Below are 26,145 nucleotides of genomic sequence, written 5' to 3' on the forward strand. Positions count from 1 at the left end.
AAATGCATTTATTTTTTGGGTCAAGGATCCTGAGGGAACTTTATGATGGGTGACATTCCTGAAAGTGATTGTCGAAACAATGCGAGTGAGGACAAAACACATGAAAATATCATTTGATGATTTGTAAGGTCGGTAAACAAGTTTTTAAAGCATCCTAGACGTAACAAACCGGCCATCGAATATGGGTGGGTCCACGGACAGGGAATAGATGTAGGGCCCACTTAGGAAGGTGGGCCAATGGACTGAGAGTGGACATGGACTCACTAAGCAAGGGGCGGTTGAGGCGTTACAGAGACAGATGCTACATCATGGTGTGTCAAAGATACTTCTACGAATACATTGGAAAATTTAACATTAGTTACTATCAAAAGATTTTGTGACGTTAGAAAAATATTTTTACTTTCATTGGTTGTCGGAGCAAACCATTTCGAGATAGCAAAAAGACGTGAACATGTTCTCTCCACACAGGAGGAGGGCAGAGCCGATGTTCTCTCTATAGTGGAGAAGGTTGGACGCAAGGTTATCTCCCCAAGAGAGAAAGGTGGAGGAGCATGGACGAAAGGTTATCTCTCCAAGGGAGGAAGGCGGAGCCAAGGTTCTCTCCACGGTGGAGGAGGTTTGACGCAAGGTTCTCTCCATAAGGGATGAGGTCGGAGCCGAGGTTTTCTCCATGGTGGTCATACATTATTGTGATGATACATCATTGATTAATATATTATGTAATATATTTTTTATTCAAAATGTTTGTTGAGCCAACAATTTTAGTAATTAGAAAACTATGCGGAAGTGAAAGTAAAATAGTTGACTTAGTGTGTTCATATAGACATTTTCTAGGTGGTGATAAAGAATATATTGTAACATAAAATATATTTAGGTGTAAAAAAATACACTTTTAATAGTAACACACATACAATATTTGTAAATAGATATAAATCAGTGTATTGTAACAAAAAATAATATTTATTAATAACGTACAATATATTTTAATATATTTTAATATATTTTTATTACATTTAATTTAATTTATAAAACTTTAAACCTGCACATCGGACGGGTCCTCATCTAGTATAGTATACACACGTGTATTTTTATATTTACAGTTCTTTACTAACTAGTCTGCAATGTATAATACAAAGAATCAATTGTATTGAATTTTTAAACTTATTTACAAATCATATTCTACAAACCAACTTGTTAATGCCCGTCCAAACCTAAACTTTTGTCTGAACCATGACATATTTGCCAGAGCCTATCACTGGAGTTTCTCTATACCCACCTGATATTTGAGTCCACAAAGTGAACCTTTTTCTCTTTACCAGGCTTAATATGAGAAACTGCAATAGCATCACTCAAAATAAATTTCTTTCAGCTAATTGCAAGGTTGTTTTTGGTCAAACAATGCAAGACAAGACGAGAGATCATCAGTCCATGTTTCAAACTGGACAGCAAGCGTGTAAGTTATCTGGATAGTAGTCAACATCCATAAAGAATGATGTCATCTCATGGACCTTCTCATATATCTTTACAGAGAGTCTGTGAGACGTATCATCTTTCATGAATTTATGAACTTTCCCATGTAATTTGATCTGGCTATACCCGAAATCATTTTTAACTCCTGCATTCTCCATTCTCCAGAAATCCACAACTCGCATATCCATTGGCAAACACCACGTAGTTCCCCCCATTTGTTGGATCCAACTCCAAAAACTTTGTAGCTGCGACTTCTAGCAGTTTCACATTCCCATGAATCCTACAAGCCCCAAGTAACGAACCCCATACTGGAGCGTGCTCCTTGCATGGTGACATCATAGCAAACTCGTACGCTTCTTGTATCCTACCAGCACGACCTAACATATCAACCATAGCTGCATAGTGCTGTCCCTCAGGTTTAATCCCGTAATCTCTCTTCATAGAATTGAAATGCTCCCAAGCTTTATCAACAAAACCTCCATGGTTACATGCTGTTAGAACCACCAAAAACGTAACAGGATTAGGTCTACAACCTTCTTCCTTCATCTTATCAAAGCATTTTACCACCTCTGAAACTTTTCCATGATAACCATATACCCTGACATCAATGAAGTCCATGTAACAACGTTTCTGGTGGACAACTGATCAAATAATTTGTGACCATGAGAGAAACTGCTGCATTTGAAGTGCATATCAACAAGGGCACTATCAACTATAATGTTGGACTTGATATGGCACTTAATCATCACAGCGTGGGCTCTCATTCCGTGTTCCAGCGATGCTAACGCAGAACAAGCTCTAAACACTGAAGCAAATGTATTAAGGTCCGGAAATATTCTGTTGTGTCTCATATCATAGTAAATATAAAGCCCATCTTGTTCCATACCCTTTTGCACATACCCAGATATCATGGCATTCCAGGGAATCAAATCCCCCTTACATTGCAAACAACGAAAGAGAATCGCAGCAGTTTGAAGATCCCTTGATAAGGCGTAAAGTATCAACAACTTGACTTTCAAATACTCATTGGGAGCAAATCCTACAACAACCATCTGAGCATTATCCTTTTCCCTTTACCATATTCCTTTCTTTCTTTGCATTCCTGCATAAGTCTCAGGCTGTACTTGCAACCACACGCTATGCCACAATAACCCAATAGCTTCTTTCAATCTCCCAGTAACACAAAGAACCTTTAGTGTCTTATCCAGCTTCTCTTTCTTTCTCTGATTCTCCACCTGAAAGCTAGAAACATGTTACAGGTGAAGAACCAAAATTTGATCTATCAATCAACGTAAAGCTTCAGACTTTATACAACCTCATAAGAAATGATCATAGCGTCATTGGACCAACTTAAGCATAAGTATATAACAGGGCTCAGCATTCATACCGACAAAAGAAGTAAGAGTTGTAATTTTGGAAAAAAAACTGAAATTGTGGTATTTTGAGGAATTTCTATTTTATTATTTTCAGCAAATATGGTCTATAATTATGCCATTTTAGCAAATAACCCTTTACCTATGTTCTTATATATTATTACCAGTGTTCAACAAAGCACTAGGCGGTATCTGGGTGATGACCCAACGTAGAGCGTCTAGAACGCCTAATTGGGGCCTAGACGGTTTTTAGGCGGTTTAGGCGTTTACAACATAAAACATGTTATATATGAAATTATGTACAAATATATGTTAGAAAAATAAAAAAATTATAAATTATAAACAAAAGTAAGAAAAATACATTTATTTAATTTATATTAACAACATATAAACATTTATAATTACGTATACAGATATAAAACTTAATAATTTAACTATATGTGGTTAAAAATCAAAAATATATATTAAATTTAAATTAATGTAATTTTAAGCGGTTCAGGCAGTCATCTAAGCTTCTGCTGAGCGCCTAGGCGCTGTCTAGTATTGATAATAACTTTTATAATAAATTTGTAAATCTCTAGAACAAACTTTTACAGTAATATTTTTTGATGCGCCAATAAGATCATGCGTGAACCGCACTCGCTTACACGTATTATATTTTCTCTATAAAAAGATCACTATTAAATCTCTACTAAAATTAATTAAATGCTTTCTCATTTAGAAAATTAGGCAATTAAGAGCTCTTTCTACCATGTGTAACTATTTTACATATTTCTCTATAAAAAAAAATTATCTAACACATCATGAGATAGAGCATGAGCACACGCGGCGCTTACAATTACTCTATCTCTTATAGTAAATGTATGCAATCTGTGTTTGATTTGCCTTAGATTGTCATTACACTCTCAATAGATTTTGTATATGTTTATATGACTGAATCATTTAATTATATCTATCTTGATTCTCCATTTTTCATATACAAACAAGAGTTAGGAATTAATAAATCCTTAGTTTTTTACTAAGCTTAGCCTAAGGTTTATGGTGTGTAGATAGATCTTCAGATTTTATTAATACACAATCTTTGACACGTTGCGCTCTCAATCTAACTTTTTTAAACTCTCAACCCCTATCTCTTCTTATATAAGAAGGGACACCCTCCCAAAACCAAAGATCATAGCAACAACAAAGTCATTATAGTCTAAACCCAAAAAATCAAGTGCTTCTTGAGAGAAATGGATAACTTGATCGTTTTTGCAGATGAAGACGACAACCAACAACTGAATGGAGTGAAGCCCCCACCGCGAGCATGTGCAAGGTGTAGCTCCAACAACACCAAGTTCTGCTACTTCAACAACTATCGCGTGTCCCAGCCACGCTACTTCTGCAAGAGATGTCGTAGATATTGGACTCATGGTGGGGCTTTAAGGAACGTACCAATTGGTGGAGGCTGCCGTAAAGCCAAGCGGGCTTGGATAGATAAGTCTCCTGTCTCTCGTATGGTTTCTCCTGACATCCAACAGGTTACTCCTGACATCCAACAGGTTAATCATCAACCTTTCTCGTATGTTCAAGAAAACAATGAGTTTGTTGGATCTTTTGGTGCTTCTTCTTCTTCTGTTGCTTCTGGTACGGTTGGAAACCATTTCGGTTCTTTGTCTGATATTCGTGGTGGTATGGTACCAAATGTGCCTCCTCCACCTCAAAGTTTCCAACCAAATTATCGCCTAGATTTTCAAAATGGACCATTTGAAAATGATTATTACAATGTTGGATCCAGTACTAATCCTTTCATAAACCAATCAATTGGTGGTGGTTATGTTGATAATCACAACGGTTATGGCATGGAGCCATACAAGTGGAACCAGAGCTTCAACAACACTCTGAGCATGAATCATGACGCCAGCACTACTGGAAGCAGAGGATCTGACATGACCATGATGAACAACGACAACAAAAACAAGATCAGATACAACAGTGTGATTAAGCATCCTTGTCATATAGAGAAGCATGGTCCATAAGACTCTTAACCGTATAAACTGTTTTCTATTTATAATAAAATAAAAGTCAAATGTTTCTCTTTTATGTTTTCTATTGTTTTTTTTTTTAAGTTTGCATCTTTTGTTTCTTAAAAATTCAGAAATAAATTGCTTATCTGATTTTTTTATTTTTCCTTGGTATAATAATATCAATTATCTATTTTTCCTTTAAATTTAATGTATAATTGTCTAGTAATCACCAGTTCGTTTCATTGTTTTGCAATCCGCATATATCTTTCTTGATTATGTTATATGGTTATAATTAGGTGTCTTGAGCCAAATCACAAACTAATTTTCAGAGTATTTTAAAAACATGATTGGAGCGGAAACAAATTACGTCCAACATAAATCGTTATGTAATTTCAATAGGGACTGAGACAATCTAAGTCAACCTCAGTCCTCATCAATGGCACTAGATAATTAATTTCTTGAAAAGTTAAGTAACTTCCTTTTTACCAAATTTACTTTTATATTATTCTATAAATGACTTTTTTTTTGTTTAATGATTCGATTGAAATTGGGGTTCTTTTTACTAAATATTATTTATTTGACATAAATAATTATATATTTATTTCAATAATAGATAGTTAATAAAGAGAAATATAAATTAATAATTTTAAAAACTACATTTATTATATTATCATTTATTTGGTCAAAATCAATTATTAATAGATATATAAAACTAATAAGTTTAAAACAAATTCCTAAAATGTCAATTTAGTAGTTGTTAAATAATAAAGTAGATAGATAATCTAAATAAAGTGAGCTTACATATCTGTTATGACCAATCAATAATGATGTAAAACTTAGAAAAATTTGAAATGTATTGCCTTAAATATAATATTTATAGTCTTATTTGGGTGAAAATGAATTACTCTCAATTTCTTTTGTCAACAATTTAATGAATTTCTATGTTTTTAATAAAAAAATAATTGATTTTTGAGAAAGAAAAAAAAAAGTGACTAGTTTCCTAATTTATGTATTTCTAGGTAACTATAAATATATGGGAAGAACCATAGAAAATATTATAAATAGGTACAAGCAGTTGGCAAGAAAAATATGTTATCTCAGATTTTCCTAGAACCAAAGCTGCTACTTTCTTAAATTTTGTTTGAAACGTTGTCGAGATATGCTATAGTTGTTGAAATAATAGAACTTGGTATTATCACTAATTTTATGTATTTCTAGGTAACTATATATATATGGGAAGAACCATAGAAAAATATTATATAATGGTACAAACTGTTGCCAAGAAAAATATGTTATCTCAGATTTTCCTAAAACCAAAGCTGCCACTTTCTTAAATGTTGTTTGAAACGTTGTTGAGATGTGTTATAGTTGTTGAAATAATAGGTATTATCAGAATTAGGACTCAGACCCCGCGATGTCGCGGGGGAAGTATTCCAAAAAAGAAATTAAATTTAAATTATATATTATGAAATCATTTGAAAGTAATAGAATAGTTTCAAAGTATGTGTTACAAATAAAACTAAAATTATTAAAAAAGGGAAAAAATAAGAAGATAATTTATGAAGAATTATTATAAATATAAGATTGAAATACATAAACGTTATATATAAATTTTTTAAATTATTATAAATATAAGATAATTTATGAAAGAATTATGGTAAAGAGCTACAACCATCAGAACAATTATTAATATTTATATTACTAGTAAAAAAACTATTATGATAAAGTGATTCTAACTGAGAATATTGAACTAATGGTTGTAATGATTAAATGCAATTTTCTAGTAAATAATTATAATTATAAAATATATTTAATAATGAATGATAATGTATCAGTGAAAAATTATAAAATATATTTGAGTGAAAATATATCAGCAAAAAATAAAAATAAAAATAGACAGCTTTTAAAAATAAAATAAAATTTAAATATTAAAATAGATTTTTTATGAAAATTACGATAAATAGAAACAACTGTAAATTATATATTAAGTTATATCAAATTTCTGTATTGCTATAATCATTTTTTTTTTGGTTATATTATAGAATAATGTTTAATATTGGATATTAATATTCAAATTATATAGATTCAATATAAAACATAAAATTTGTTTCAACAAACAATGATTTGTTAGTTATTAATGAAGATACAAATATATAGAGAGTTCAAAAGACATGACTATATAAATAGACACACCTAGTAAAACGAAAACTTGCGATGAAAAAATATGAATAAAATGTATGGTGAAAAGACACAACTCTTCAGTGAACAGATGTAACCTTATGAATTTTTAAAAATATATATCAAAACAATTTTTTACGAAAATGTATCATGAAAAGTCACAACTACGTTTATTCAGATTGTTATTATTATGTGCTAAAAAATTTTCCCCAATAAAAAAACAAATATATATAATTCTAAAAACGTGTATATTTTAAACTAAAAAAAGAGTTTGAAATCTTTTATCCTATAAAGCATAAGTCACTTGTCCACTAAGATTATGTCACATCAGATATTTTGAAATAAAATTAATTAAAAAAATAGTTTATCAAATTCGAAATCAAAAAAAGTTGAAAGATCGTGGGATAAATAATTTTGTTAAAAAAAAAAGTTGGCTTATTGGATTGTTGACTAAAATAAAAGATATATGAAGCCCAAATACAAGTTCATCAAACAAAATTGGAATAACCCTAAGTCCATCAAACATAGCATCAATCACGTCCACTTCAATTTTCTTTCGTTCACCTTTTTCTCTTCGTCTCCTCTGTTTCAAGGAGTAAACGTCTCAAAACTCCCTAAAATTTTTTGACAAATCTCTTATCTCCCTCTCTATTCTTCATACCCTCACTTTTTTTAATAAGAGATGGTGAGACGATTTTAGCCTTCTAATTTCATTGATTTAGATTAAAATTTTTAAATAAAAAAACATATCCAGCTCTCGTTTTCGACCCGATAAACCCACTCGAAACCCACCTGGTTACTCACGTCTCAATCCAGCCGCCGGCGATTCTTCCGTCGTCGGAGCTCCTACCGCTGTCGTTCTTCACCAAATCAAGTTGAATCAAGTTGTTCTTCAAAATGCAGGTGCGTTACTTCACTTTAGAGTTGCTTTTGGTTGAATTTGTTTTTGATTTGTAAATATAGAAATTGAATTGGATTTAGATCGAAGAAAGCTTAGCACATTGGGTGTTTTACAAAGGTTTATGGGTCGATTGAGCTATCTATTAGATAAGAAAGGGATTTGGCTTTCGATTTCAGTGAATTAACTCGATTAGAACTCGTGTACCATTCGATTCGATTTTGATAGGAGAGAGAAGGTGGTGAAACTGGTAATACTGATATTTTTAGTAAAACTAGTAAAACTAGTAGTAGTACTAATTATGATTTTTTTATATTGGTTGGTTTGGCAGGATACAATATGCGAGAACGTCAGCCTACATTTTAAATATGAAGGACGCATGTATAGTATAATGTTTAAGAGGAATATAACATTGTTGATGTTAAAAGCAAGGATACAGAGGAAGCTTGAGTTTGTTGAAAGTAACGTTCAGTTGCAGCTGAGCTACAAGCCACTACTGGTAGAAACATTGGAGCATTGTGAGCTTAATGATGATGAGGATGTTAATGTTTATCTAGACTCCGTTAATTATGAGAAGCGAAGATGTATGTTGTTTGTGAATGTCATCCCTTCTGAGCCTCAGCCTGAGCAAGTTCCCATAGTGCCCACAGTGCCCACAGTGCCCATAGGGGACCAAAGTTCTGTTGGTATGAACTATGAAAACCAACATGCGAAGGATGGTGAAATCGGACCTAACGCCATTGTTGTCTACGTAGGCAAAGAAAAGGCTGTAGAGGGTGATTCTAATAAAGAGGGTGAAGCTGAATCACGTGATGAAGGTGATGAATATACTGAGCCACGCCCTGTTGTAGAACCGTGTAAGTATATTGAACCATGGAATGACGGTTTGGATCTGACTAAACTTCAAGAATTTCCAAACAAGAAGGCATTGCAAGATGTGGTGGATAGAGCTTCATTCGCTAACTGTTTTAGTTTTGAAATAGTAAAGTCGGACAAGGTGCGTTATGTGGTCAAATATCCTAAAGAAGGATGTAACTGGGGTTTACGAGGTGGTAGGATTCGAGGTACAGATATTTTCTCGATTAGAAGGCACAACAAGATGCATACATGCTCTCGGGCTAGTCAAAGTTCAAGCAATAGTAAGAGGCAAGGCACTCCACAATTAGTTGCTTCTCTTTTACATGGTGATTATCCAGGGCAAATGGAAACTCCACCTCCGAAAATTATCATGGATCTTGTCAAGACAAAATTAGGTGTTGATATATCATATTCCACGGCGTTGAGAGGGAAAAATCAAGCTGTTACTGATTTGAAAGGTAGCCCAGAAGAAAGCTACAAGATGCTGCGATGTTATCTGCACATGTTAGAGAAGGTTAATCATGGTACAAGATCATATGTGCATTGCGATGAGAATAATAAATTCATGTACTTGTTCATAGCTTTGGGAGCTAGCATTGAAGGATTTAAAGTCATGAGGAAAGTTATAACTATGGATGCAACTTTTCTAAAGAACGGATATAAGGGTGTTCTTGTTTTTGCGTCGGCTCAAGATCCTAACCGTCACCATTATCCCTTGGCGTTTGGTGTTCTTGATGGTGAGAATGATGCAAGTTGGAATTGGTTTTTGGAGATGTTGAAAACCGTTGTTGGGGATTCTTCTGAAATAGTATTTATTACTGACAGAAATACAAGTCTCATAAAAGCTATAGCTAATGTGTATCCTCTGGCTCATCATGGTTTTTGTATATGGCATTTATCCCAAAATGTGAAAGGTTATGCTCGTAACGTGAACAAGGACGTTGTTGCATGGAGATTCATGGAGTGTAGTAGGTTTTACACAGTGGCTGAGTTCAACATTGCTTACGCATCTTTTACGACAAGATATCCTTCTGCTGCCAAGTATCTTGAAGAATCTACCCAGAAAGAAAGATGGGCACGATGTGTTTTTCCAGGAGATAGATACAACCTAGACACAAGCAACTGTGTTGAATCGTTGAACAGTGTATTCAAAGATGCAAGGAGGTACTCCTTGATACCCATGCTTGATGCAATACTTAAAAAATTCTCTGAATGGTTTAATGAACATCGAAAAGATGCTGTGTCTGGATCAGTCGCAAATAAATTGGTGCCTTTAGTGGAGAACTACTTACATGATTTATGGGCAACTGCTGAGAAACTAAAGGTGATAGAGCTAAATGGTTTCGAGCTTGAATACAATGTCATTGACAGTGACGGAAAGCCTTATTTGGTGAAGTTGCGATTGAGAAGTTGCAGTTGTAGGTTTTTCGATATACAAAAGTATCCTTGTGTGCATGCATTGGCGTCTTTCATTACATACCAAAAATATGGAGGTAAGGATTTCGAGTTACATGAGTTGTGTTCTAAGTATTATTGGACGGAGCTGTGGGCAATTGCATATTGCAGGACAATTTATTTAGTACCTGATAAGTCTCGATGGGATGTCCTAGATGACGTCCAAGATATGGAGATCATACCTCCGAATCGGAAAATAAGAGGGGGAAGAAAGAAAACAAAAAGGTATGCATCTGCTGGGGAAAAACGACCAAAAACTCGACCTAGGACGCAGAATAAAAGGCGCCGGAGACAAGGACTCCAATGGTTGTTATTTGGAGATAATGTTCATGTTTGATTCACCTCTTCATGTATCAATTGTGTTTGGTTTGATACTTAATGTAAAACTTGGTTTGAAACTTAATTTGAAGTCTATTAATATTTTCTTCTTTCAAAATATGTGTATATGAGAGAGTATAACTGGCAGAACTGGCAGAACTAAGATAAAACTGGTAAAAATAATAAAATTGGTACTACCTAAAATCAATACATATTGTATAATACATATTGTATAGTATAAATGTTCTACATAGGTTTCTACTATAAATGAATAATTTTCGAAAATATACCAATTTTAATTTATTTATTGAAGAATCTCAACAAGTGTTTCCTTACACTTTTAATGTCACTTTGTAAATAATTACCAAGTAAGCATGAAAAAAGTTATAGAATTATAAGTTTTAACTTATGAAGTTGCAAAAAGCTTGTAATTGTATGTTAGTTAAGTTTAATCAACTGTAAAACTAAAAAAAGTAATGCTAAGGTTTAGTAAAACTAATTAAACTGAGAAACCTCTAAAGTACAACTATTTGCAAGTTTAGTGCAACCGCATTACTCGGTAAAACTGTGTGTGAACACACAGTGTGAACGCACACATCTTTTACACGTGGCCAGAATTGCGTTTTTTCTTTCTTTTTTGACGATAGCATTGCGTTTTTCTTTCTTTCTTTCTTATTTTATCTTCACTCCAGCTCATTCTCCATTCTCAGCCATTCATTCATTTTCTTCTTCGAAACCTAAAGTACACCGAGTCCTCCTTCTCTCATCTTCAAAGTCGAAGATCCTAGATCTATTTCTCTCCTTCTCAAACTATGGAACAATTTGAGGCCGACCCATACTATGCTGATCAGAAGAAGGCGAAGAAGTTACAAGCATGGCGAGAAGCCATAGCCGATGGTGATTTTGGCATGCCTCGAATTTGCCCATGTGGCAAACGAATCGTCAATGAGATCTCTCCAACAGAAACAGAGAAAAAGAGATGGTTTACTTGCGTTAAGTATAAGGTAAATTAAATTGAATCAAATACAATTGAGATACCTGATTTTGTTAACTGTTCGTTGATATAATTTGCAGGATGATGGATTGCACAGGCGGAAAAATTGGGCTGATGCAATTGAAGAAGAAACCCAAACCTTAAGGAAAGATGTTGATAACCATTGGGAGAGATTGAAGGAATTTGAACCCCATCATACTAAGATCTATAATTTGCAGATGGAGCTTAAGGAGAAGAGTGACGAGATTGCCAAACTAAAGGAGGAGTTGGCGTTGCTTACCACTCGAGTCGATCTCCTGGATAGGTTGTGTTTCGATTGATATTATCTGAGTCGATCTCATTCTATGTTGGTATAAAACTTGTTGAATCAGATTCTGTTTCTTATCTTTTCCTTGAATTCTCTTGTTGAATCAGTTTCTTATCTTTCATGTAACTTCTCTTGTTTAATCATGATGTTCTATGTGACTTCTAGGATTATGCCTCCTTCTTGAATTGAATCATGTTCTATATTTTTCTTATATGAATTCTCTAGTTTTTGTTTAGTTTTACGTAGTTTTACCAAAAATACGAACGAAAAATCCAAGAAAATAACGTAGTTTTACATAGTTTAACTAGTAATACCAGTACCAATCGCAAATCCAACAAAATAACGAAGTTTTACATAGTTTTACTAGTACTACGATGACAAATCAAAGAAAATAACATAGTTTTACTACTTCTTAGACCTTTTCCTCTTCGTCCCTCTCCCTCCTTCTTGCGAAGTACTCGGTTGCTCATCAGCTACAGGCGCCTGACATGAAACCAAATTTTGTTAACACCTTCTAGTATTATCAAGTATTACTATAGTATTACGAAGTATTACCTTTGGTTTCTCTTGCTCTTTCACATATACTTCCAACGGTTCGATCCTTTTTTCAAGCCCATCAATCTTCGCCGAAATGTTATCGAACTGGGTTTTCATATCCTGCTTCATGGTCCTTAGAAGATCCACCAACTCAACAGTATCTTCTCTCGGTTGTTCATTGGCGACTATTTCCTCATTCGCATCGTTTTGTCCTGAACGAGTAGCCACATCGGCTGTGTACATCTCCTCCAAAAGTACAGGTAGTCCTCTACGAAGGCGCCACATCCAATTGGCAACAACGACATCATGGGTATCCTCTTCCTCAGCTGCTTCCATGATTAAATCGAGAAGAGGAATTTCTTCATCATTATGAGGGATCACACTAGCAATTGCCTGTGTAAACGACCTACTTTAGATACATTACAAACCAATTTATTCAAATGATTAATAATGGCAATTGCTAGGATAACTAACCGTTGTTGTACCAAGTGTATCACCAATATTCTTTAGAGGAAAACCTTTCTGACCGGTCCTCTTAAATTTCCTCCTGCACATCCTAGGACAACTTGCATCCGCCTCAGGAATTTGGTCAACGTAAGTGTTCGCCAAAATTGGAACTGCCTCAAATAGTAAAAACTACACAACACAAGGAAAAAAACTAAAATCAGCTTCACTTATAAGAAATATCAACAATGAGAAAACTTCAAATTTTAAACTAACTAACCTCCAATGGAATACAGAAACCTGGAACAGGCCATAATGCATTCTCTTTAACCACGACCCCATTAAAATGACTCATTGTATGGGAAATCTCTTCTAGCATGTTCTCGAATGATAATCTCCCCCAAGGAAAAGACACACAAAAACCTAGATCATTCACTGCGCTTACAACAAAATCATCGATACCCATTGCATCTCTCCCCGAGTCTTTTGTATAGCCTGCAATGATGCTTCCTAAAAAGTAGAGAACCGCCATCTTCAACCTATCACGAGTACGATCTGGTTGCATTACCAATAGGTGTCTCCTCACATCTTCAAGTGTAATCTTTTTTTTTCGTAAAAAATATTTCCTTCGAAACACGGTACCGCCGGCTTCCTTGTAATCAAGTGGATAGCACCGACAATCTAATCCAGACATCAAAGCATGTTCTCTCAGACCATACCGGATTGGAACACCATTCACAACAAACCATGCTTCCTTCTTTTTTTCGATTTTAGCCGTTCGAAGTAAGAGCATCCACATTCCCATAAGCTTGTGGTTTGGTTCCCTTGGCATGTGAAAAATGTGCTTGAATTGTGGATGATTCTCAAACCAATCCCTCTCAGAACTAGTTAGTGGATGCTCTAATTTATCCAGCTTTTTCAAAGTTTCAAAAATATGACACCTAGTCGATAGCTTGATTTTCTTGTTGTACTGGCTAGGCTCGAAGTGCATTCCTAAAGGTTTCATCGCTTCTGTTTCCTCCGATTCCTGCAACAATATCAGTTTTATATAAGTTATACCAATTATACAACAACTAGTTCTACCAGTTCTACTAGTTCTACACCACCTAGTTGTACCAGTTCTACTAGTTCTACACCCAATAGTCGCACAAGTTCTACTAGTTCTACACCAATAGTTGCACCAGTTCTACTTGATCAATTTCAAATTCCAATGAGTTTTCAAATTCCGAACGAATGACACAGACTTGTTGTACTTACACTTGCATCGTTGTCCTCCTCGTGCTCCATCTCACTTTCGCTTGTACTCCTTCTCGAGTTACCTGCCGAGTTCGAACTTCCCTCCTTATCTTCTTCTTCTTCTTCTTCTCCTTCATCGTCTTTTTCTTCCGATTCTTCTCCTTCATCGTTTTCTTCTTCCCCTTCATCGTCTTTTTCTTCCCCTTCTTCACAATCTTCTCCTTCATCGTCTTTTTCTTCCGATTCTTCTCCTTCATCGTTTTCTTCTTCCCCTTCATCGTCTTTTTCTTCCCCTTCTTCACCTTCTTCTCCTTCGTCGTTTTCTTCTTCCCCTTCATCGTCTTTTTCTACCCCTTCTTCACATTCTTCTCCTTCATCGTTTTCTTCTTCCACTTCATCTTTTTCTTCTTCCCCTTCATCGTTTCCTTCTTCCCCTTCATCGTTTCCTTCTTCTTCTCCATCGCTTGATTCCACAGAAGTAGATCTCTCGTTATCTCCTCCTTCTTCATCATCTTCTTCTCCATTACTTGATTCCGGAGTAGCGGATTTTGCTTTCTCTACTTCGTTCGCATTTTCTCTTCCGACCACCGGATTGGGTTCCTCCAAAACTCGACTTTCACTTTCTTCCGCCACCGTACTCAAAGCTCTCTCTCCTCCTACTGTCGCCGGACTCAAACCCGACACACCTACTTCCGGCGAATCGGATTTTGCTTTCGAACCACCATCTCCTTCTGAGATCTTCTTCTCTTTCAAACGCTCACTCCTCCTCCTCACAAGACCCCCCCTTGTTTTCACCATCTTCTTACTCTATTTTTGGTTGATTGAATGAAAACGAGAAAACCCTAGTTCTACAGTTTTACCCAAATCGATTCGAATTTCCCGAAGAAAGAGAAGAGTGACGAGAGAGAGAGCAGTTTTGTTTTTAAAAAAAAACCGATTCAGTTTTTTTTTGGGTTTTAGATCCGATCCGATTCAGTTTTGGTGGATACTACTCAGGTATTTTTTGTAAATATCTAATTTTTCTATGGACAAGAGTGTAAAACAACACATTCTCGATTTAAAAAAAAATCAAAAATAAATGCCAAAAAAGAGAGGGACTTTTGAGATTGTCAGAAATGTTTTAGGGACTTTTGAGACGAAAACTCCTGTTTCAAGAGAAGAACAACTGAAAAACAATCCTAATTTCACTCCCACTAACAGATCCACGTTCAAGATGGTTACAACAATTCTCATCTTCTATATAAATGTTCTTCAACATCTTCTAAATAAATAAAAAACGCACCTCAAAACCTCTGTTTTAATCATAAACCAATGTCCCACCAGATCCATATCTTCTTTTCGAAAACCTCTTTCAATTTCACAAAGCTAAATTCGTTTGAAAACAACAATTCTGACGGAGGTAAGTTCTTTATCTTTTGTTCATACCCATTACTTTTTTCTTCTATGCATATTAATTCTGATTTTTATTGTTTCAGCTGCAACATGCCTCTCGATTTTACTCATCTCTCTAATCTTAATTCTTTAAAAAGAGAATGGAAGATCTTGTACTTTCTTCATCCCAAAGGACCAATGTATTTCTGTTTTTTTCTATAATTATAGTCTAATACAAAGGTGATTAATTATCGTTATTAAATTATTCCTTTAACGAGAACCATGTTATTATCGATGTTCAGGAAACCATAGAAGTCTGATTTTCAAGGTAGAATGCCGCTGGACATGTCTTACAACTTACTTAATTCTGACCTCCCGGCATGCAAAGGTAAGGTTCGGATTGCCCGTCTCTAGATAGACCAAAAGAAATTACGGGATTAGAACTTCTTCTGGTGGATGAAAATGTTCTTGGAGATACCTTATATAAACATACTTGCATTACTATATAATATTTTTGTTTATAACTATCCCATTTTTTTTCAGGGATATATGATACAGGCATCCATCGGATCGCAGTTAGTCTCAAAATTCCAGAGGAGACTGAAAGAGGGAGAATGCTATATGATTATGAACTTTGAGATTTTAGATAATGGAGGGAGTTATAGAGCCAATTCTCATCCCTACAAGATCAACTTCATTAACCAAGTTTGTGAGCACTGAGCAGATATCAAACTTGGAATTCCGTTTCAACTTTGTCACTTTCCCTGATATACAAGCTCGATCTGACAATGACAAAGTTTTCATCGGTATAGATTCTTCCTCCTAATATGTTTTTAAAATTTTAAGCTTACAACTTTACCTTTGAATATAATATTTTCCTTAATTTTCTAGACGTTATTGGTGAGATCATTGGAATGAACGAACTCAAAGTGGTTATTGTTTCGGGACGACATACAAAAATATTAAATTTACAGCTCAGAGATATTGGGTTAGTTTTCTAAAATTCTTTTATTTTCATTATTTGTCTAATGAACATTTTTATTGAAACAAAAATTCAATTATTGTTTCAGAGAATCAGTCATCGATGTTACTCTATGGGATAAATGGGCAGAAGATTTGCACTCTTATGTTAAGTGCAATAAAGTAGAGTGCAATAAAGTTGGTCCAATAGTCATATATAACGGTATAGTCATATATGCCTTCACATATAGTATTATCTACTTTCACCTTAGATCAGTTGACTTATTTCTTTTTAACTATTGAGTTCTCATATACTATTATTTTTCTATAGTTAAACCTCAATTGATTTTTTTCAATCTTCCCCTTAAACAATTTTGAAAAACAAGAAGAATTGTTCTCGAGTAGTAATAATCACAAGTTTGTTCTTCTCTTGCCAATCTAAGTATTGATTACCTTGATGGCCTTTTTTTGTCTATAGCCTTTTCTTTATAAAGCAGGTTTGACCATGAAATACAGTACAAAGGTTTTTCTTTTTCTGAACAACCAATACAGTACAAAAGTTAAGCATTAGAAAGAAGGCAAATTAGGAAAACAAGAAAGCTAAATGAAGAAGCATTAAAGAAAGCTGCAAGAAGAGCACATAAATAAACAAAAATTTCATGGTCGTGTTGTGAGTCAGGTGATACGACATGGATCTTACGCCAAAGGAAAAGCCTCTCAAGAATGTTAACATTACATGCTCAAATCTTCTCAACATAACAAAAAGCTCAACATAAGTTATGTGTGGTCAACCGTTCATGTCTTGAAGACTTATATATTCGGACTTTTGTGATTTTCTTTCCTATTTTAAACTATAATCATATTCCTTACATCTTTAAACTCTCTTTCGTTTATTTAGTTTAATATATTGCACAAACAATAAAAGAGATGTTGCACCGTATATGTAATAACAAATAGTGAGTCCCCATAAAAGAAGAACAAAATATGTAGATTTCTAAAGATGCGAACATTTGAATAGAAAAAATTTCTAAAGATGTGAACATTTGAATAGATACAATTGTTCGTAAAGCCACAACTGTTTGTAAGAGACACAACTTTATATTTAACAAACGCAACTTTCTAAAAACACGCAAAATTTTTGTCAAAAAATAATAAAAATAATATTTTAGTAAAAAGTCATGATGAAAAGATACGAACATTCGAATAAATACAACTCTACAATAAACAGTTGTAATTTTATAATAAAAAAATGTTACAATTAAAATCACAACTTTTCGTAAACACACAATTAATTTTTTTTTTTTGAAAAATTATTCAAAAGATATGGTCCAATAAACACAACTTTCGATGGCATTTATTCGGATTGCTCTTATATATAGATTATATACAAATAAGGATTCCAAGTCATGAAAACCTGATTTCTTTGAATCAAAAATATCTACAACAAAAACCTTAATACCACACCACAATGTTTAAGAGAAGTTTGGACACCGGAAGGAGAACTTGTTCTTGTCTAAAGATGAAAAGATAACCATAACATGTCATAAAGCATCCATGAAAGGCTAAAAAGCATACAGTAAGTCTTCCTTCTTATTTCACATATGTAAAAATCAACTCTGCAGCATGACTCCTCAAGTTCTCCTTTTTTTCTATATATTTCTTGTACTTGGTTTGCAGCATTACCACTAAATTGGTATCGAAATGGAACTATTCCAGTGAAAACTACAAGTAAAACTAACCAATGATGGAGAATATCTCTCTCAATAAGTACCATCACCTGTGTTTTGTGTGGCTTTTACCTTGCTCTGATCGGTTTGGAGCGTTCCATTGTTAAGGAGATGATGAGAGGTTGACGACTGGCCTCAAGAAACCTGGTTACGGAGTTTTCTAAAGTTGCACTATGTTATAATTGACTCTTCTTTTCAGTTATCCTAGTGTCAAGATATAGATAATAATCTCACAACTGCAAATATCAGTTTCAAAAATGAATAGAAGATGAAACAGAGTAATAACAGAGATATATCAGGCTTATTAGAGGCTTATAATAATGGAGATTGCAATATGTGATTCTGATCTCCTTACCTTCATCACCTAGTAAACGACACAGGTCTACAATATTCACCAATAAGTACCCTATTTAACACTTTCTCTTACCCAACTCACTCTTGAATTATGGTTTCAAACGGTTCTACCTTTTGAAGAACTTTCTTTTACATGCTGAGATCAACCTTTGGAACACAGAAACTCATGCAAAAGACAAATTAGACCGCACAGCAGGCAACAAATAAAATAAATGGTTAGTGAATGTTACTTATAGGTCAAGAAATGAAAGAAGAAAGATGTATTAGTCTCGTACCTTCCTAGCAAAAAGAAGCGTCTCCATTACTATTCTTTAATTTGCAGTACTGTATATGCAAGTTTCATAAGATCAACTCAAAAAAACTATTACTGATCCAAAAAACAGATATAAATTTTTAAATCCTCATGTCTTACTTGTTATGTCGCAGCATCTATCAACAAGTCTCTCTGTTGTCATCTCCTCTAGCAGAAGTAGCTGGAAGAATCTTTTCTTCTGCTTGATTTGCGCTATCAGAATCTGAAGTGTTCGAAGAAGAAGCATCATCACTTGTGCTTTCGCTTGTTCGTTGAAACTTGGCACTAAATCTGTAGACTGGCCTCCCATCGACCATCTCTGGAATGATCTCGGTCGCAACGAAACACTGCCGGCAGTTTGGACAACACAAGGTCTTGTTAAGATAACGTCGAGACTTCACAAATCTACAATGTGTGTTGCACCTCTTGTTTTTGCATACTGTCCAAAAGAAAATGACTTCCTCTGGTTCCCGTGGATTCTTCTGTTCCCATGAAGAATCAGGATCAGGCTGCTCAGGCACAGGGTCAGATTTGTACCTGTACCTGGACCTGGACTCGTACTCGTGTGGCTTTGATGGATCCTGCATTCTGCTCCTTTTCCGTTTCCTCTTTCTATCATATGCAGCTCTCTTATCTTTGTCAGATAACAATTCCCAAGCTTGTAAAACCAGCTTAAACGCGCCTTCCGCAACCTGTTCTTGTCCGGATGAAGCAAAAGAGCCAGCTTCTTGTACTGTTTCTTCACCGCTTCGTCATCAGCTAAAGGATCTACGTTGAGAACTCCGTACCAGTCAGCTTCTCCGTTGATCTTGTTTGATGCAAAGATATAAACATCGATCATCCTGAACACTTGTTTCAAACCATCAAGGTTTGGATACAATTTCTTAGCCTTGTCGACGAATGTTTTCGCTCCATTGTAATCATTCTCCGAGAGTTTCTTCTCAGCCGTATCCATTGCTATTTTGGCTTCTTCCTCGTTAGATTCCATTGTTTGTTTGCTTTCTCTACAAAAACAAATCGGAGAGACAAATCAGTAACTGAGTTATTGAATCAGTTCCGTGGATATAACAAAGTTCATGAAAGAAGAAACTTTGCAAAATCTCAAGCCAAATCAGAAACTTCTTATATATCGGATGGAGAAACAATTAAAACCCTAGAGACGACGCAAGAAACAAAACAAGAGAAGAGAAAAAATATATTTAACAGGACTTGCAGTACAAGCAAAGAGCGAACGCTTGGTGTTTTGATAATATATAAGCAATTTTTATTTTTCCTTTTACAAAAAGGATCATGATGAACGGAGACAAAAGTAAAAAAAAAAAAAAAGAAAGAGGAAATTACGTCAAAACAAAATCAATAAATTGGAATTGGAGTAAAAACAAGTGTGAAAAGCAGAACTATTCATTCATATGTGTACAATTTCCTAATGCTAATAATACTAGAGGGAAAAAAAAAACAAGATTCCTTGAATCAAAAGGATCTACCACAAACAGTGAACCTATATACACCACAATGTTTTAAGAGAAACTGTGAGGTTACACTTTGAGTATATGAAAGGAGAGCTTCCTCTTGTTCCACTCTACTTTTTAGTACCTATAGAGATGAAATAAGATTCATAACATATCATAAATCATTCATGAAAGGCAAAAAAGCTGTAAGTCTTACATCTTATCTCACGTTTCGTTCTTGGCTAGCTTCTCAAGAATCTTCTCTGCAGAAGCAATCATTCCTTGCAACTCTTCAAGTCCTTTTTTGAACTTTCTTGACCTTGTTTTACGACATTTTCACCAGTAGAATTGGCCAATATTGAACAAATTTTAGTGAAAGCTAATAGCTAAAACTGACAAATGATGAAGAACAACTCACTCAATTAGTACCATCACATGTTTTTTTTGGCTTTTTGATTGATTTGGCCACTCCATTGTTGTTGTTATTGAGGAGATGATGAAAGGTTGAAGACTGGCCTCACGAAACTTGCATGTGGAGTTTCCGCGGTCGCTGGAATTTTGGTTACAGTTGTAATCATCTCAAGTTTTAACTTCTAAATCAGAATTAAAAACCTTTACTCTACTTTAAATATCTCAGCACATACACAACACCTTTAACCAACATCAATGCTTTTACTTTAAACTGTGCAGTGTAGACCTATATATATTTAACTCAATACCAATTGCAATAATGATATTAGCTGTTAGAATACTGATTAATTGATCCAAACAATTGTTAGAGTTACCTTTATAGCAAAGAGACCTGTCTCCATTTCAATTCTTTAATTTGCAGTACACTGTAAATCCAAGTTTCATAAGATCAAAATAAAAAAACAACTACTGACGCACAAAATAGAAAAAAACTTAAGAGTTATGGAGTTGTACTCCTATTGTCTTACTTTTTGCCATATAGGTTCTTGAAAAGCCTCAATGCTTCGAGTCTCGAGTTTGGATTTTCTTTTATCATCTTTTGAAAAAGCCTACACGCTTCGTTTGCATTTCCTCTACCAGCAGGTGGAGCAGTAGCAGGAACAATCTCTTCTCCCGACTCTCTTTCTTGTGCTTGATTTGCGCTACCAGAAGCTGAAGCTGTAGAAGAAGAAGCATCATCACTTGTGTTTGTGCTTGTTGTTTGAAAACTGGCACAACTGAAGACTGGCATCCCATTGACCATCTCTGGAATGATCTCTGCCGCAACGAAATCTTGACGGCAGTTTGGACAAGTCCGGGTCTGGTTAAGGTTATTACTAGACCTCACAAACTCACATTGGGTGTTGCATCTGTTGCACATTGTCCTAAAGGTAACGATCTCCTTTGGTTTCCTTGAAGATTTAGGTTTAGGCTCTGGCTCTGGCTCAGAGCCAGAAGACTCTGAAGAATCAAACTCGTACCCGTGTCGCTTTGATCTGCTCCTTTTCCGTTTCAAAGGTTTAGGTTTCCTCTTTTGATCATAAGCAGTTCTCTTAGCTTTGTCAGATAACAAATCCCAAGCTTGTAAAACAAGCTTAAACGCGCCTTCAGCACCATTAAACCTGTTCTTGTCCGGATGAAGCAAAAGAGCCAACTTCTTGTATTGTTTCTTAACCGCTTCATCATCAGCTAAAGGATCAACACCGAGTATGCCATACCAATCAGCTTCTCCGTTGATCTTGTTTGATGCAGAGATGTAAACATCAATCATCATCAGCACTTGTTCCAAACCATCTAGCTTTGGATACAACTCGTGAGCCTTTACAGCAGACTTTTTCGCTCCATTGTAATCGTTCTCCGAAAGTTTCCTCTCAGCGATATCAATTGCTCTTTTGGCTTCCTCCTCGTTAGGGTTCATTGTCGTTTACTTTCTCTCTACAAAATAACAAATCGAGAAAACAGATTAAATAAATCTGAAAAGAAGATACATATCAGAAACAGAATTGAAACAATTCGGTGGATCAGATAACAGAATTCATGAAAGAAGTAACATTGCAAAAATCAGAAACGTCTTATAGATATGTGAAAAGTCTCTGATTTATAGAGATCCACTAAAAATAAACCCTAGAGACACGCGAGATATGATGAAAGAATAGGAGAATTATATAAAACTTTCAATACAAGTAAAAAAACAAAACGCGTGGAGTTTTTTTTTTTTTTTTTTTCCTCAACAAAACGCGTGGAGTAATGTATTGATATAAATAAATAAGGACTACTTATTTTCTTAAGATTTGATTTCACACAACATTGATTTTCTTCCATAAACTTATCAAGTATTAAATTTTGGATAAATTTTATTGTAAGTTATTACTAATGTACAGAATGTAAATATTTTTTTAACCATTAAAAGTGTCACTGTTTGAATTTTTTAGATATCTCAAAATTAGATAGATAATGATTATAAAAATTGCATGTGTAATATTTATTCATAGATATTAAATATTTATATATATTACTATTTTATAATATTTTCTCTAAATCTATGCAATAATTAATACACAAATGATGATTTCTTACTGTATAAATTTTTGATAAATTTTAGGGAGATTTACTCAAATAGATTATTACAATATATGGAACTAGGATAAGACCCGCACATACGTGCGGGAATATTTTTTATTTTTATTTTTTGAATAATATTGTATCTTTAAATATATTGTATTCTTTTTTTTTTGTCAACAATAGATCAGCTCAAACGAGCCAATTAGGAGGGAAATTGTTTACAAACATAACATGATACGGAGATGTACGCGCTTGACGTGCCAGTGAATCTGCACTTACATTAGCATTTCTAGAAACTTAAGATAAAGAGAAAGAAGAAAATTCCTCCTTATCATTCCTGATGTCGTCTAGATATGCCGAGAAAGCTGGCCAATCGGAAGGAGAAGATACCATCTTCACCAAATCTGAGCAGTCTGTGTAGAAAGCCACCTCTCTGAAATCATGGCCGATCATGCAGCGCATCGGCCAAAGGAAAGCTTCAACTTCAACATGTAAAGGAGACAAGCTTCGACGGAAATTCTTGGCTCCCAAAAAACGGCGATGGCGTATTTATCGAGGTACAACACCATCCAGCACCTGCAAACATATCCCCTACTTTCCAAGATCCATCTATGAAGCATCGATATCCTGAAAAGGCCGTTGGGAGGGAAGCAGAAACCCCCCTACCCAATATCCTTGGAAAGACAGGGATAGAGGGTAAAGACTCTTGATCGTCCTCTACCTGAGCCAGCTGCCACGCTGAAGCTTCGCTTTCAGCTATCCTAGCAGTTTCCTCCGGCCGCTCCACAATATTCTCAAAAACGCAGGCATTCCTAGCTTTCCAAATGTACCACATAATCCAAGGGAAAGCCACGATCTGAGCCCCTGGATTCTGCTTCCCTAAGAAATGGTCAACATTTGCATACACTGAATCCGTCTAGAAAGAAATAGGCCCCACCGGCACATGTGCTAAAGCCCAAACCTGACGGGCCGGAGGACAAACAAAAAGTGCATATTTATTGTTTCTGCATCCGCCCCACACCGTGCACAACCTAGATCACAAGCAATACCCCGTCGCCCCAAATTTGCTGAAACCGAAATACATCCAGATAAAACTTGCCACATAAAATGTTGAAGTTTAGGAGGACACCGGACCCTCCAAACAGTAGCAAGGAGAGCGGTTATTTCTGGGCCAGAGCTAGGTGCCGCAAAAGTCCCAATTACATCATGCCGTGCAGTGTGATATCCTTATTTAACAGTATACAACCCTGTTTTCGTGAAATACCAACCAAAGGGATCATCCTTCTGGTTACCACCCAAAGGAATAGCCCCTATCAATGCGACGTCTAGTGGATCAAAATGCTCGGTAAGCATATCCATGCGCCAAGTATTTGTCTGTCGATCAATTAACTTATTCATTTGAAGAGAAGGGTCCTGTAGCAGGCCCTTACTTAAAGCTGGTTTCGAGAATTGAGCCGGTACCCAAGGGTCAGACCATATGGAAATGGTGTTCCTGGAGCCAACCCGTTTAATTAGCCCTTTATTTACCATAGAGCGAGCGAAACATATACTCCTCCATCCATAGGAGGGAGAGTATGACCTAATGGGATCCAAAGGATGCGTATTCCTATAGTATCTACTTTTAAAGACCCTAGCAAACAGTGAGTCTGGAACATTGATCAAAATGCTCGGTAAGCATATCCATGCGCCAAGTATTTGTCTGTCGATCAATTAACTGATTCATTTGAAGAGAAGGGTCCTGTAGCAGGCCCTTACTTAAAGCTGGTTTCGAGAATTGAGCCGGTACCCAAGGGTCAGACCATATGGAAATGGTGTTCCTGGAGCCAACCCGTTTAATTAGCCCTTTATTTACCATAGAGTGAGCGGAACATATACTCCTCCATCCATAGGAGGGAGAGTATGACCTAATGGGATCCAAAGGATGCGTATTCCTATAGTATCTACTTTTAAAGACCCTAGCAAACAGTGATTCTAGAACATTGATCAGACGCCACAGCTGCTTGGCCAGTAAAGCCGTATTAAAATCATCCACATTTCTAAAACCGAGTCCACCCAACTGTTTACTAACACACAATTTTTCCCATACCAGCTGATCAACAGGTCAATTAAAACCTAATGTGTACTCCACCACGATCTAGTGGTATCGTTGTAACACTTCAGGATCGAATCCACAGAGACCAAACAATTGCACTAAGAAATTATCAAGATCAAGTATAGCTAAGACAATGGAAAAGTTTGTGAAATCAAGTAACTATCTAAAAACGGAAAAGTAAACAAGTTGTTTTGAATCAAAAAGGAAACATTGGGCGCAGGGAATCAGTTAGGGGACATGACCACGAAATTAGATGATAAATTGGGATAGCATTAGACACCGTTCTAGAACTCAAATCACAGTTGTAAAGCTAACCTACTTTCGCAGCATTAACTATCTATGCAATGAATTCACTAAACCCTAAACCGTCGTTTGGATCTAGCAAACCAAGCAAGCAATAACAAGTTCAAGTTTGATCTGTTCACAAGGTGCCTTAACTTCAACTGTCGTTGGCTAAGGATCACCTTGCTCACCTATGTTCTTTTCAAGCAACTCAACAACACTTTTGGTGCCCCGATGAATTAAACCTAAGATCTTAATCTAGGTGATCAATCTAGCTTAAGCATTAAGAACAACTATAGATGAAGAACAATAAGATCAATCCCTAATCTAACAGATCTAGCATCAATAAATCATAAAAACCCTTTCTGAAACCCTAAACCCAACAGTGAAACTACTCAGCCATAGAGAAACAGAAACAGCAAATCAAAGATGAAGAAAGCATAATTGAATTGCAAAAGAATAGAAAATAGGGTTTAGAAATCTTCTCCAAAGTGTCAAGGAGGATTAGAGATCTTCTCCCTTTGCTCTCAATACAAAATAGTCTCAGAAAAATAAAGCTTATGTCTCTGGAGGCCGTGCCTCTAACTTAAATATCAAAATAAAACCCTAAAAGTTGGTTTAAAACAAATAAGGAAAAGGTGCGTCGGGGACGGGAATGGTCGATCTCGCGAGGATCAGTCGATCCGGAACGTTTTTCTGCTTTCACTCCATCTGCTTACTAGCCCGAATCAGTCTTCAACCAATTAACTCCAGATACATGTTTTCATCCCCAAAACGCTCAGATTCCTTCCAAAGTCACCTAGAACCTGTAAAGACTCACAAAGGACTAAAAGGACTCTAAAAGCACACTTGGACCTAGGAAAAGACTCAAAACAATCCTAAAAACTATGGTTAAAACCGTATAAAATGCAGACACATCAATTCCCCCGGACTTGAATCTTTGCTTGTCCTCAAGCAAGAACAGACAAATACTCAAGAACAAAGAAAAGGTTTGAAAGTGGAAACTCACATATTCTTGGGAACTTCTTCTTTGC

At 35.5% G+C, this 26,145-nt stretch overlaps 6 protein-coding genes and 2 pseudogenes across 9 annotated transcripts; 4 read left to right on the plus strand and 4 right to left on the minus strand.

The window, feature by feature from the left end:
* Positions 1-1,433: 1,433 nt before the first annotated feature.
* LOC104733480 (pentatricopeptide repeat-containing protein At4g16470 pseudogene) lies at positions 1,434-2,855 on the minus strand (annotated as a pseudogene).
* Positions 2,856-3,876: 1,021 nt separating this feature from the next.
* LOC104731607 (dof zinc finger protein DOF4.5 pseudogene) lies at positions 3,877-5,052 on the plus strand (annotated as a pseudogene). The gene has a single exon (XR_015575602.1). The product of XR_015575602.1 is annotated as a dof zinc finger protein DOF4.5 pseudogene (transcript).
* A 3,264-nt stretch (positions 5,053-8,316) lies between these two features.
* On the plus strand, positions 8,317-10,594 carry LOC147930472 (uncharacterized). The gene has a single exon (XM_087476881.1). The coding sequence runs from the start codon at positions 8,317-8,319 to the stop codon at positions 10,573-10,575; it is 2,259 nt and encodes a 752-aa protein (XP_087333007.1). The 3' UTR covers positions 10,576-10,594.
* Positions 10,595-11,269: 675 nt separating this feature from the next.
* On the plus strand, positions 11,270-11,891 carry LOC104771799 (uncharacterized). The gene is made up of 2 exons (XM_010496381.3): positions 11,270-11,560; positions 11,631-11,891. The coding sequence occupies exons 1-2, from the start codon at positions 11,369-11,371 to the stop codon at positions 11,868-11,870; spliced, it is 432 nt and encodes a 143-aa protein (XP_010494683.2). The 5' UTR covers positions 11,270-11,368; the 3' UTR covers positions 11,871-11,891.
* A 371-nt stretch (positions 11,892-12,262) lies between these two features.
* Positions 12,263-13,859, minus strand: LOC104772865 (uncharacterized protein At3g43530-like). Its single transcript, XM_087476883.1, has 4 exons — positions 13,119-13,859; positions 12,869-13,030; positions 12,413-12,787; positions 12,263-12,340 (listed from the first exon to the last, which is right to left on the minus strand). The coding sequence occupies exons 1-4, from the start codon at positions 13,842-13,844 to the stop codon at positions 12,263-12,265; spliced, it is 1,341 nt and encodes a 446-aa protein (XP_087333009.1). The 5' UTR covers positions 13,845-13,859.
* Positions 13,860-15,216: 1,357 nt separating this feature from the next.
* LOC104733481 (uncharacterized) lies at positions 15,217-17,284 on the plus strand. 2 transcript variants are annotated; one of them, XM_087479894.1, is made up of 6 exons: positions 15,217-15,473; positions 15,550-15,645; positions 15,748-15,833; positions 15,989-16,251; positions 16,337-16,433; positions 16,516-17,284. In XM_087479894.1, the coding sequence occupies exons 4-6, from the start codon at positions 16,095-16,097 to the stop codon at positions 16,706-16,708; spliced, it is 447 nt and encodes a 148-aa protein (XP_087336020.1). In that variant the 5' UTR covers positions 15,217-15,473; positions 15,550-15,645; positions 15,748-15,833; positions 15,989-16,094; the 3' UTR covers positions 16,709-17,284. The 2 variants fall into 2 exon arrangements, with proteins under 2 accessions (XP_087336020.1, XP_087336021.1); XM_087479895.1 differs by having other exon boundaries at positions 15,550-15,833.
* A 463-nt stretch (positions 17,285-17,747) lies between these two features.
* Positions 17,748-22,404, minus strand: LOC147930473 (uncharacterized). Of its 2 annotated transcripts, XM_087479892.1 has the most exons (7): positions 21,165-22,404; positions 21,012-21,062; positions 20,645-20,776; positions 20,444-20,545; positions 20,318-20,371; positions 18,899-19,782; positions 17,748-18,810 (listed from the first exon to the last, which is right to left on the minus strand). In XM_087479892.1, exons 1-2 carry the CDS (start codon positions 22,091-22,093, stop codon positions 21,014-21,016), a joined length of 978 nt encoding a protein of 325 aa, XP_087336018.1. In that variant the 5' UTR covers positions 22,094-22,404; the 3' UTR covers positions 17,748-18,810; positions 18,899-19,782; positions 20,318-20,371; positions 20,444-20,545; positions 20,645-20,776; positions 21,012-21,013. The 2 variants fall into 2 exon arrangements, with proteins under 2 accessions (XP_087336018.1, XP_087336019.1); XM_087479893.1 differs by lacking the exons at positions 17,748-18,810; positions 18,899-19,782 and having other exon boundaries at positions 20,143-20,371; positions 20,656-20,776; positions 21,165-22,398.
* Positions 18,919-19,766, minus strand: LOC104733482 (uncharacterized). Its single transcript, XM_087476884.1, has 3 exons — positions 19,471-19,766; positions 19,219-19,390; positions 18,919-19,125 (listed from the first exon to the last, which is right to left on the minus strand). The coding sequence occupies exons 1-3, from the start codon at positions 19,764-19,766 to the stop codon at positions 18,919-18,921; spliced, it is 675 nt and encodes a 224-aa protein (XP_087333010.1).
* Positions 22,405-26,145: the final 3,741 nt, after the last annotated feature.

Source organism: Camelina sativa, chromosome 12, assembly GCF_030686135.1.
Source record: "Camelina sativa cultivar CO46 ecotype springtype chromosome 12, ASM3068613v1".
In the NCBI taxonomy this organism is placed as follows: domain Eukaryota; kingdom Viridiplantae; phylum Streptophyta; class Magnoliopsida; order Brassicales; family Brassicaceae; genus Camelina; species Camelina sativa.

Excerpts from the sequence above, each read along its gene's own strand:
- LOC147930472 (XM_087476881.1), top strand. The coding sequence starts at position 8,317 with ATGTTTAAGAGGAATATAACATTGTTGATGTTAAAAGCAAGGATACAG.
- LOC104771799 (XM_010496381.3), top strand. The coding sequence starts at position 11,369 with ATGGAACAATTTGAGGCCGACCCATACTATGCTGATCAGAAGAAGGCG. Across the intron at positions 11,561-11,630 it reads TTACTTGCGTTAAGTATAAG|GATGATGGATTGCACAGGCG; the intron begins GTAAATTAAATT and ends TATAATTTGCAG.
- LOC104772865 (XM_087476883.1), bottom strand. The coding sequence starts at position 13,844 with ATGAAACCTTTAGGAATGCACTTCGAGCCTAGCCAGTACAACAAGAAA. Across the intron at positions 12,788-12,868 it reads ATACACTTGGTACAACAACG|GCAATTGCTAGTGTGATCCC; the intron begins GTTAGTTATCCT and ends TCGTTTACACAG. Across the intron at positions 12,341-12,412 it reads AAGAGCAAGAGAAACCAAAG|GCGCCTGTAGCTGATGAGCA; the intron begins GTAATACTTCGT and ends GTTTCATGTCAG.
- LOC104733481 (XM_087479895.1), top strand. The coding sequence starts at position 16,095 with ATGGAGGGAGTTATAGAGCCAATTCTCATCCCTACAAGATCAACTTCA. Across the intron at positions 16,252-16,336 it reads CAATGACAAAGTTTTCATCG|ACGTTATTGGTGAGATCATT; the intron begins GTATAGATTCTT and ends TTAATTTTCTAG. Across the intron at positions 16,434-16,515 it reads TTACAGCTCAGAGATATTGG|AGAATCAGTCATCGATGTTA; the intron begins GTTAGTTTTCTA and ends TTATTGTTTCAG.
- LOC104733482 (XM_087476884.1), bottom strand. The coding sequence starts at position 19,766 with ATGGAATCTAACGAGGAAGAAGCCAAAATAGCAATGGATACGGCTGAG. Across the intron at positions 19,391-19,470 it reads CTTCATCCGGACAAGAACAG|AAAGAGGAAACGGAAAAGGA; the intron begins GTTGCGGAAGGC and ends TGCATATGATAG. Across the intron at positions 19,126-19,218 it reads AAGTCATTTTCTTTTGGACA|TGTTTCGTTGCGACCGAGAT; the intron begins GTATGCAAAAAC and ends AACTGCCGGCAG.
- LOC147930473 (XM_087479892.1), bottom strand. The coding sequence starts at position 22,093 with ATGAACCCTAACGAGGAGGAAGCCAAAAGAGCAATTGATATCGCTGAG. Across the intron at positions 21,063-21,164 it reads AAGAACCTATATGGCAAAAA|TGTACTGCAAATTAAAGAAT; the intron begins GTAAGACAATAG and ends TTGGATTTACAG.